General features: G+C 44.3%; 1 protein-coding gene across 1 annotated transcript in view; it reads left to right on the top strand.

Annotated features, from left to right (window-relative positions):
• The first annotated feature begins 225 nt into the window (after window positions 1-225).
• The window catches only part of LOC132821800 (segment polarity protein dishevelled homolog DVL-3), a 121,857-nt gene continuing 110,122 nt past the window's right edge, over window positions 226-11,960 (top strand). The window contains exon 1 of the mRNA XM_060834604.1: window positions 226-922. Coding sequence (XP_060690587.1) covers window positions 762-922 — 161 coding nt within the window. The 5' untranslated portion in view covers window positions 226-761. The remainder of the gene's footprint in view (window positions 923-11,960) is intronic.

Raw genomic sequence — 11,960 nt, 5'->3', positions numbered from 1 at the left:
TGCATTTCCACTCTGAGCATGCCAAGTTCTATTGCTGCACAATGCCAATTTCAGAACAGCTGCCTAATAAATCATTTGCCCCAAGGGGGGTGGCATTGTGCCCTGACTTACCCCCAACTGAGTTCACTATCACCCTCCTCCCATGGCACACCAGCGGTCTGAGTGAAAGTGGGTTGTGGTGGTGGGGTGAGGGGTTGTTTGCCAGCTGTCAGCCTGCCGGCCATGGCTGGGCTGGGCTGTGCCGGGGATTGATGGCACTGGCGCTGTGACGGGGCGGCCGCTCCCCTCCCCGTCTGATTGGGGTTTGTGTGGCCGCTGTCAGTGCTGGGCGGATCGGATCGAAGCTCAGCTCAGCCTCCCGTGCTCCGACCGGCCTGTGTGGGATCGGGGCCGGGAGGGAAGACCGGGGCGGCTGGAATCAGAGAGAGAGGGGGGCAGAAGATACAAAGTATCAGCCGGGGGAGAGGGAACAATCAGCGGGAAGGATACAAAGTATCAACCGGGGGGGAGCGGGAACAATCAGCGGGAAGGATACAAAGTATCAACCGGGGAAGAGGGAACAATCAGCGGGAAGGATACAAAGTATCAGCCGGGTGAAAGGGGATACAGTCAGCGGGAAGGATACAAAGTTGCTGGCGGCAGAAAGGAGCTATCCAGCCGGCTGCTGTAGCACAGGAATCGGGCGGCTGGCTCAGAGTGTGGGCCTGTCGGACAACCGCGAGGGTCGGAGCCAGGGCTCCGCCGGCCTCCTGGAGCCGGTCATGGGGGAGACCAAGATCATTTACCACATCGATGAGCAGGAGACCCCGTACCTGGTGAAACTGCCTCTGCCAGCGGACAGGGTCACTCTGGCCGACTTCAAACATGTTCTCAACAAACCCAACTACAAATTCTTCTTCAAATCCATGGACCAGGACTTCGGGTGAGGCTGGGGATGAAGGAGAGAGAACATTGTCCAAAGGGGACTGACGTGGGTGGGGGAAGCATCGGTGTTAGCTGCAGCTCCCCGGGACAGGGCTTCGGTACTTGTTTCCGAGGGTTGGAATTTGGCCCTTTGGCTGCTCGGTGACCCGGGGCTGGGTTTATTCTTGGAGTCTGGGATGGGGGATGATCTCTGAAGGCCCCGGGATTACGTTTGTAGCCAATGACTGGGAACAGGCTTCGTTTACGCAGGAGGAGAATCGCCCCTCCGAGGCCTCTCTTCCCCTACCCCCACCCCCCTTTCTGCCCTGAATTTAACCCGGGGGAAAGATGCTCCCACCTGGGCTGTTGGGGCATTTCCCGTGGCCTTGCCCTTCCGTGTTCAATCTGCACCGGGAACCAGAACCCCTCTCCTCTTCCTCCCCTGAAAATCCGCCAGGGGCCGGAGTCCGGCTAGGCAGGGGGTGAAATTCCGGCCCCCGGGCTTCTCGCCAACCCCGACTCCCCCAAAATCAGGCCGGGAAAATGGCGGAACCTCTTTGTTTTGAGCTTTTTGTTGTTGTTGAAAGTTTAATATATTTTTAATGGGACAGAAAATCCCCCACGGCCTAAGCTTGGCTTCCCGGGGAGAGGTGGCGTTTCTAGGGATTAGGGAATTTGGAGAAAAGCTGCTCCAGCAGCTGAGGCCTGGAGGAGGAGGAGATGTGTCTGTGACAGCTCCAGGCATTGAGTAGGTGTTGAAATTTGACATTGTCACTCCACAGTAAGGTGGAAACCGCAGCTTTATTGAGGCATTCGGATTGAGAAAATGCAACAACGGTGCATTTGTATAGCCCCTTTAACACTGCAAAACATCCAAAGGCACTTGGCGTGAGTGTTAGCAAACAGATTTTGATATCCACCCAGCCAGAGATTTTTATTTGTTGAGGGGTGGGGAAGGTGCGAGCTGGTTAGGAGCATCTTAAAGAAAGGGAGGCGCAGAGAGCAGGGAAAGAATTAAAATGCTCGGGTCCCAGGCAGCTGAAAGTACAGACACTCTTGGTGGAGGAATGGAACTTGGGATTGCGCCGGAAAATTTGGGAACTGTCAGAGGGTAGTAAGGAGGTAGGGATGATGAAGCCAGGCTGCGAGAGTAACCACCTAAAAGTAAAACAACTTGGATTGCACTTTCAAATGTAGAAAGATAAAGCCCCTTTAGGCGGACAGAAGAAATAAATAAGACAGTTTCGTTGTCCATCAGGCGTCTCTGGTCATGTGTGTCACATGGGGGGCAGCCATTAACCTGTCCCTGGCCGTTATGCAGACACTATTCAACTGCTGCACGCTCCAATTTCACAATGAATCGAGGTTTTATGGCCTTGGCACATCTCGGTAGTTTCAACTGTATTTCCAATATTTCTGTCAGTGCTTGAAATTTCACTTCCAATCCCCATTTGTATCCCAGTGAGTGAGTAAAAAAATGTTACATTGTTCGCTTGTACTGTGGATGCTCAACCAACCCATAGGTACATAGCATTTAGGAACAGGATTGGCTCCTTTGAACCTACTTCAGCATTCAATAAGATCGTGGCTGACCTGGTTGTGGTTTCAATTCTAGTTTCCTTTCAGCACCCCATAACATTTGCTTCATTTGTCTGTCAAACTCAGCGTTGAATGAATGTAACACGTTATGCAGTACTGATAGACACAAGTCTATTTCTGTCATCGAGGAACACTGGGATGCTGGTGGGGACAAATCTAACTCTGTATAATGCAGAAGTACTTTGGTGGTCTGTCATTGTATAGCCCTGGTGGGGACAAGTATGTCACTGTATGACATGGGTACAGTATTGGTGGGGACAGGTCTGTCACTGTATGGCACTGGGATACAGTACTGGTGGGACAGGTCTGTTATAACGGTGGGTCCAATACTGGTGGGACAGGTCTGTCATTAAATAACACTGGGGTACAGTGGTGAGTATAGGTCTGTCACTATAACATGGGTACAGTACTGTTGGAACAAGTCTGTCACTGTAACTCTGGTGTATGGTGGTGGGTACAAATCTGTTACTGTATAACACTGAGGTACTGTACTGATGGGAGAAAGTGAGGACTGCAGATGCTGGAGATCAGAGCTGAAAAATGTGTTGCTGGAAAAGAGCAGCAGTTCAGGAAGCATCGAAGGAGCAGGAGAATTGACATTTCAGGCATGAGCACTTCTTCAGGAATCTCCAGCATCTGCAGTCTTCATTTTCTCCTGTCACTGTATAACTCTGGTACAGTGCTGGGCAGACAGGTCTGTTACTATATAACACTAGGGTAAATTCATGTGGAAACAGGTCAGTGTTGTACAACACTGGGGTACAGTACGAGTGGGGATAGGTATTTCTTGAGGGTGCAGTACTAGTGGGGGCAGGTTTGTCACAGTATTTGTTATTGATGTGTCATCATGGCATAATACTAGCCTGTGCAGAGGGAATGATTTGAGAGAATATATCCTCAACAACTTGGATTTATTTAGCATGCTTAATTGAATATAAAACATTTCAATGTACTTCACAGGAACATCATCTGATAGTATTTGGCACTGACCTCATTCTCAGGATATTGGAACAGGTGACCAAAGGCTTTGTTAGAGATGAGCTCTTATGGTGTGTCTAGAGGAGGGCGTGGGGAAGAGTGGTGTCGGTTAGGAGTTGTACGAGTTTGCTTTCTAAACAGCTGATGATGTGGCCAGTAATTTGAATGATTAAAATTGGGGATGTGTGCTGGATGACAATAGGAGAAATGCACATCTTGGAGCATTGTGAGTAGTGGATATAATGGATAAGATGGGGCAAGACCTTGTGAAGATTTGAACAGAGGGATGAAAATTTTAAATCAATGTCAGTCAAAAAGCATTGAGCTGACAGGGGAAGAGAATTTGGTGTGAGTGACAGAAGGGGCAGCAGAGTGTGGATTAGCTCTAATTTTCCATGGCTGTAAGTTGAGAAGTATTACCAGGAGGAAAGTAAATAACTGAATACAGAGCTAACAAACGGTTATCTACAAGTTGTGTGCCCACATCCTGATGTGGGATTTGAAACCAAAACTGAATCTGATAGGAAAAGCAGAAATATTATTTTGCAGTATTATTAACAAAATATCAAAGACTCAGCTCGTATGTTCGCTTAAATTCAAGTGAGCTAACATGTCATCTGTATAACAATGTGGTGGCACTGGGATCTGCTTGGTAGCACATTGGTCACTCACTCAGATGATCAGTCTCCAGCCCCTCAGTGGGAACTGAGTTCTCTGTAAGGGAGCCTATTTGTTTTATGGAACAATGTAGAGGAAGCTTTACTATGTACCTAACCCCATGCTGTACCTGCACTGGGAGTGATTATTGGGATGGTGTGGAGGGAATGTTATTCTGTATTTTATCAGTCACAATTGACATCCTTTGTGACTATGACAAAAATAAATTCTTTCTTCATGCTCTTGAAGACTGGTCGGCAGGCTTTGCAACAATTGACTGCACCATCCTCATCCAGCTGGGTGGAACTGCACTCACCTGGTTCCATTTCTTTCAATCTGTAGTCACAGGCATGGCATCCTGTCCTGTTCCTGCACCATTGCGTTTAGAATGTCCCTTGCATCCTCCTTGGCCCCTATTTGTCATCCATCTGTTACCCCTCAGTGACATCATCAGAAAACAGAATGCCAGGATCCACAACTGTGTTGAAGCCACTCAGCTGTACCTTTGCCACCAACTCTCTTGAATCCTCCACTCTCTCAAAATTATCAGGCTGTCTACATCTTCATACCAGTGCCAACGTTACAACTGCCTGTATCCAACTCTATAATATCGCTGAAGCCTCAATTGATCAGTTGCTAAAATCCTCATTAATGCCTCCAGACTTAACTATTTCTGGGTACTTCTAGCTGGTTTTATATTCTGGATTCTTCCAGGGGCAGACAACTCTTGATCTTATGACAGTCAAATATCTAAACTCAAGTCAAATATCATTGCTAACTGATACAATCATTGATAACACCTCAGAGAGTAAAGGATCCCTAACCAATTCAAAAAGATTGGCATCTCTATAATGCTGCCCACATAAAATCATAGTCACAGAGATGTACAGCACAGAAACAGACTGGTCAAATATCTAAACTCAAGCGGGAAGAGAAAAATTAATGCCTTTGGCAGTATAGTAGCATTTGATGGAGTGTAGGTTCAAGGGACTCCAGCCAAATTGAAATCAATAGAAATCAGGAAAATGTCTTCACTGGTTAAAGTCATAACTATTATAAGGGTGGATTATTATAGTTGTTGGCGGACTGTTCATCTTGGCATCATGACATTGGTGCAGGAGTTTCCTTGCTCAGTGTTCTAAATGTAACCATCTTGAGCAGCTTTATTAATGACCTTCCCTGCACTTTAAGGTCAGAAGTAGGAATGTTTTGCTGATGATTTCACAATGTTCAGAGTCATTTGTGACTCCTCAGATAGAGAGCAACACCATTTTCTCATATGTGTTCAGGGTGGAGAGAGCTTTTCTCTGTAACTAACCTCATGCTGTCCCGGTGCTGGGAGTGTTTGGTATGGACAGTGTAGAGAAAGTTTTGCTTACAGTTCAAAAGAGCCGAGGGAGCTTCAGTTTGTATCTAACCCTGTGGAGTGCATGCTGCCTGCCATATGAAACTGCTTCAGTTCTAAGTACTGACATATTTGTCCTTGGTGAGAAAATAAATATTGATTTAGCACCTTCCACAATTTTGGGATAAACATAACTCTCAAAAAAAACTTTTTAAAGAAATGTCCTTTAATTAAATGAATGTTATCCATAGGGCGTGTGTAGCAGGAATGGTTTTGGCCGATTGAGCAGCAAGTGGGGAGTTCCGATGGGAATTGCCGTCTGGAAAATTTGTGGTGCGGAGCTGACCGGAGACGTATGACAGGCAGCTTCTGGAATCTACTGGTCTCTGGCGCTGAATCAAAAACCCTGCCGTTTTAATGTGCGGTCCTGTGTGTATGTGGAGGACTGGAGGCTGCAGCTTAGGCCTGGGGCAGGCTGCCTCCTGCATTTTTAACATGGTCACGCGGTGTGATTGATCAAGTTGGTCGCAACTCAAAGAGGCACTGATGAACAGTGGGTATATTACCTGCACTGCCCTCCTATATTATAGCTGTGCTAGTGCTTTGGCAGGTGCCTTCAAAATGCTTTGGGGCAGTCTGAAGTCATGAAAGCTGCTTTAGAAATGTGCATTCTTCCTTTTACTCAGACCCAGAACCTCTGTGAGCTTTAGGAACTAGCTGGTGTCAACACTGCCTTAGTTGCAGCATGTATTGGTATGTTCTGCAGCTAAAGGTCAAGAGTTCGTATCCCAGCATGGCAAATTGTGGAATTCAATTTTGTAAATCTGATTTTAATTTGTGAGCTGGTGGCAGGGCTAAGATGATGTGAAAACTGTTGGATTGTTATTAATGAAAAAAAAATGCTCAGTGACATTCTTGAGCAAAGAGAAATCACTTTGACCTGTATCTACATCCAGATTCAAAGTAGTTAGTTATTCTCGAGTGGAGGGGCTTGAACCCGACCGTGACAAATGGTAAAATTTGAATTCGCTAAAAAGTTTAGAATTAAAAAAGCAAGCCTAACGAACCCTTCTGGTTCACTCATATCCTTTAGGGATTGAAATCTGCCATCCTTTCCCGGTCTGAACTGTGATTCCACATCCAGCTGTGTAGTTGGTTCTTAAATGCTCTCCAACCAATTAGAAATTCAAATAAATGCTGGCCCAGCCTGCAGTACCCACATCCCATGAAAAAAAGGAACAAATCTTTGATAAGTGCTGTTAGTGAGAAATGAGGATTGCAACAATTCAAGAAAGAGGTGTAGTTGAGTTCAGCTAGACAGGTAATCCACTTTCACTGCCTTCAGAAATGGCTTAATAGATCTCATTTCAAAACCAATTAGGGATGTTCGACAACTGCTGATCCTGTCAATGATGCTTATGTTCCTTGAAAGATTTTTTTAAAAATGGCAATAAATGCTGGCCTTGTTCATGTCACTAACACTCCAGAATCATGCAAGCTATACAAGGGGAGGGGGCAGAGCTAGAGAGAATAGGTTTAGGGTGAGAAGGGAAAAATTTACAAGGAACCTTTCAGGCAGGGGTTGTGCGTGTATGGAATGAGCTGCCAGAGGAAGTAATGGAGGCTGGTACAGTTACAACATTTCAAAGGCATCGGGATGGGTATATGAATAGAAAGGGTTTGGAGGGATAAGGGGTGGGTGCTGGCAGGTGAGACTAGATTGGGTTGGGATATCTGGTCGGCCTGGATGAGTTGGAGCAAAGAGTCTGTTTCTGTGCTGTACATCTCTGTGACTATGATTTTATGTGGGCAGCGTTATAGAGATGCCAATCTTTTTGAATTGGTTAGGGATCCTTTACTCTCTGAGGTGTTATCAATGATTGTATCAGTTAGCAATGATAAAGTATTATAACTTTGGCTGTAAAATGATTCTTTGAGTTTCTTTGAACTATTGGTCACTTCACACTAATGTTAAGTTAGTGATTAGTGACTGACTTGGTGGTTGTTATATATCCTCCAAGAGGTCAGTCAGTGTTTTTTGTGTTGAGCATAATGGTGTCGTGGTGATTATGTTGCCGTTCCAAGAACAGGGAGAGAGGCTGGTCCATCAGGAGGCTCATTTTCAATCAGAGTGAACTGTGAATTATAGATTTGAACATGAGAGTAATGCCTCTGTGATCCATGTTTGTTGTCATAGAGTCATAGTCATAAAGTTATAGAGATATATTGCATGGAAACAAACTTCTTGGTCCAACTTGTCCATGCTGACCAGATATTCTAAACTGAATGAGTCCCATTTGTCAGCATTTGGCCCATATGCCTCCAAACCCTTCCTATTCATGTACCCAACCAGAAGGCTTTTAAATGTTGTACTTGTATCTGCCTCCACTACTTCCTCTGGCAGCTTGCTCCATACTTGCACCACCCCCTGAAAAAGTTTACCTTCACGTCCCTTTTAAATCCTTCCCTCTCACCTTAAGCCTATGCTGTTTAGTTTTGGACTCCCCTACACTGGGAAAAAGATCTTGGTTTTCACCCTATCCATGCCCCTCATGATTTTATAAGCCTCTGTAAGGTCGCCCCTCAGCCTCCAATGATGCAAGGAAACTAGCCCCATACTATTCAGCCTCTCCATATAGCTTAAACCCTCCAATTCTGGCAGCATCCTTGCAACTCTTTTTCTGAACTCTTCCAAGTTTGACAATATCTTTCCTATAACAGGGAGACCAGAATGCCAAGTGGTATTCTAAAAGTGGCCTAACCAATGTCTTGTACAGCTGCAATATGACCTCCCAATCTCTACACTCAATGCACTGACTAATGAAGGCAAGCATACCAAATGCTTTCTTCACCACCCAGTCTACCTGCAACTCCAATACACTGCGTTTAATACTCCTGGGCAACATAGCTGATGAGCTGAGTGCATTAGGCTGACACGTTGTATCATATTCTCAAGTTCTGAAGTGGGAGTGTTTGATTATATTGAATGGAATGTTGATTTTATGGCGCACAAGCAGGAGAGTGTGAGTAGATAGAGCAGGGCATTAAAAGTCCTGATGAAGGGCTTTTGCCCGAAATGTCGATTTTCCTGTTCCTCAGATGCTGCCTGACCTGCTGTGCTTTTCCAGCACCACTCTGATCTGAACTATTGAAAGTTATGTATAGTGAGTAGAATAAGACAGTAGAAAATTGTGGGGAATGGAAGGGTGAGGGAAATTCCCGGTGGTATATTAAAGGTCATAAGAAAGGTATGGAAAGTGAGCAGGGAGGGATATTAAACTGGGAAGGATATTAATAAATTATGGGGAATTAGTAAGGAAGTTTTGGGGTTGGTGGTATGGTGGAGTGAAGATTGGATATCAGCTTCTGAGAAGTGAGCGGAGCAGAGAGATTTGCCTGAATAAAATATTGAAGGACTTGGAAAGCAAGCAAGAAACAGGGATAAGACTGGGCAGAATGTTAACAGAATGACTGGGTGAGGTATTAGACTGTAAAGACTGCAGTGGTGAGATTAATGCCAGCATAGACTTGTTTGTTTGTTGAAATATTTTGTGATTCTAATAAACATTTGACAATAGTCTCATGACTGGCACAAGAGAGTCAAAACCCAATTGTCATGGTGCAGACCTGTCCTTGCCCTGAGCGATAAAATCCTATTGTACACAGGAAGCACTCGCTTTCCTATTTGAGGTTTGTTTAGTTTTGTAATTGCTCCTTTCCTCTGGTTTCAGGTCTGCATTTCTCTATAATTGATTTTAACATCTGGTTAGTGACAGGATGGAACCCATCCTGTTCTCTGTGCAGGTTTGCTCCATTTCGGATCAGGAAGCAGAGATACTGTAGATTGGTTTCTAGTTTCTGTCAACAAATCAGATTTAATTTGGTATATCAATCATTGACTTCGAAACCAACACAGAATTTGTGATAAAAGTTTTAATCTTTTTAACGTTTTTAAAACTGTATTCTGTCATAGAATGTGGGTATCACTGGCAATGTCAGCATTTGTTGCACATTCCTGAATGGCCTTGACTGAATGGCTTGTTGGGCCATTTCAGAGGGCAGTTAAGAGTCATCCATATCTTATTGTAGTTCTGAAGTCACATGTCGGTCAGACATGTTAAGGACGGCAGTTTTCCTTTCCTAAGGGTCATTAGTCAATCAGATGGGCTGTTACAGAAATTGTTGCCAGTATCGTGTCACCCTCACAAGCACTAGCTTTATATTCCATATTTTACTCATTAAATTTAAACTCCACCAGCTGCTGTGCTGGGATTTGAACATACATCTTCAGAGATTTAACCTGGCCTCTGGATTGCTAGCTGAAAAATGTGTTGCTGGAAAAGTGCAGCAGCATCCAAGGAGCAGGAGAATCGACATTTCGGGCATGAGCCCTTCTTCAGGAATCTCTGGATTGCTAGTCCAGTGACATCACAACTGTCTCCCCCAACATCAACAAAATGATGCAAAAGTGGAAATCTGAAATTCAAAGTGAACTGCTAAAACACTGAATGAATCAGGCAGCATGTGCAGAAGAAGAAACAGTTTATGTTCCTTTATCAACCAGAAATTCTCTCTTCCTGCAAATTTAAACCACCCCCTGTTGTGTATATGTCACATTGTCCATATACTCTACCAGGAGTAGAGCCGGAGGATGGACTTGACTGGGATTTGTCTGGGTGCACCGGTTTCCTCCCACTGTGTAGGTTGGCTGAATTGGCCATGATAAATTGTCTGTAGTGTGCAGGGATGTGTAGACTAAGTGGGTTATGGGATTAGAGGAGAGCGGGTCTGGATTTGGGTAGGATGCTCTTCGGGAGGATTGCGATGGACTCGCTGCGTCGATTGGCTTCTTTTCACACAGTAAGGGTATCTATGATTCTATGATATTAATACAGTTTAAAATTGGTAGTAGCAGTTTTGAGACAGGAACAGGTTTCAACAAAGTCCAATAGAAAGAAGCAGATTCAATCTCAACTAGAGTATTACGTCCACTTCTGGCCATCGCATTGTAGAAGATGTCAAGGCTTTTGAGAGAATGCAGAAAAGATTTATGAGGAACAAATGTGAATCTTTAGTTATATGTACTGCACAGTTTGGAGTTGTTTTCCTTGGAGAAGACATTTGAGAGCATATTTGTTTGTACGGTTGAAATCATGAGGATTTTGGACAGAGTAGATAGAGCGCAAGTGTTCTTGTGAAATGGTTGAGAACCAGAGTTCTCCAAAGTAAAATGACTATCTAAAGACCCAAAGGTGACACAAGATAACGATTTTGTACACAGTGAATAGTTAAGGTCTGGAGTGCACTGTCTGAGAGCATGATGGATAAAGATTCAATCATGCCTTCGGAAAAATTTGAGATTTGAAGAGAGAGAATTTACAGGTTTCTGGTAAAGACCTCTCCCACCCCAGATATGCTCTCTTCCACCTTCTTCCATTGGGCAGAAGACATAAAAGTTTGAACCCCTGTATGAACAGATTCAAGAACAGTGGACCTCTATTAAGTCTAGTGTGTCTCTCTCTCTCTCTCTCTGCATCTTCTCGGCGGCTGTAACTCTGTATTCCGCAGTCTGTTCTGCTACCCTGATGCACTTTGTATGATATGATTCGCCTATAAAGCACACAAAATGACACACTTCACTCTATCTTGGCAGGTGTGGCAACAATAAATTAATCAATCAATCATTGGGCCAAATTAGCTGCTTCTGTGTTTTAACCATTCTGTGATTCCATTCTATTATTTTCTCCCTGTTATGAAATACTAAAATGATTGACAGAACAAAGATTAGCAGATCTGTTGAGCCTATCCTATTCAGTTTTGTTGCAGCTGACAACAGCAGCAGCTTGCAGTTGTAAAGCATCTTTAGCAACATTTTTTTAAGAAGCTCAAGGTGCTCCATGGGAAGGGTAAAGAATAGGTGGTGGCAGAGTTGTTCAAATAAATTGGTTTTAGTGGAATCTTGATGGAATAGAAGGAGGTGGAGAAGTTTAGGAAGGCTTGGGGCTCAAGGGGCTAAAAGCACAGCCACTAATTATGAAATGCTTAAAAAAGGAGGTGCCTAAAAGGCCAGAATTGGACTCCTGTGCGTAGGCCTGTAGGGCTGCAGGGAGTTGCAGCGATAGAGTCAACGCCATAGAGGAAATTGAAAACAAGGATGGGAATATACAATTTGAACCAGACCCCCTGGGCCATTTTTTGAATGAGTCCATGGGTGGAAGATGAAAGGCTAATACCATTACTCCCCTACACATCATTTGTACATGAATGAGTTCAGTTCTGTTTTTAATATTTGAGGTGAATTTCCACTAATTGCACCTGTAACCTCATCCTAAAAGGACTTAGGTGTATATATTGCCTTTCATCACCTTTACAACCAATGACATACTTTGGAACTATATCCACTGTTGTAATGTGGAAAACCTGGCAGCAAAGTTACACACAGTAAAATCCAACAAACAACAATATGACAGTGACCAGG

This window comes from Hemiscyllium ocellatum, chromosome 13, assembly GCF_020745735.1.
Source record: "Hemiscyllium ocellatum isolate sHemOce1 chromosome 13, sHemOce1.pat.X.cur, whole genome shotgun sequence".
NCBI classification, from domain to species: domain Eukaryota; kingdom Metazoa; phylum Chordata; class Chondrichthyes; order Orectolobiformes; family Hemiscylliidae; genus Hemiscyllium; species Hemiscyllium ocellatum.
The sequence above is the reverse complement of the archived record's forward strand: the minus strand, read 5'-3'. Positions and strand labels throughout refer to the sequence as shown.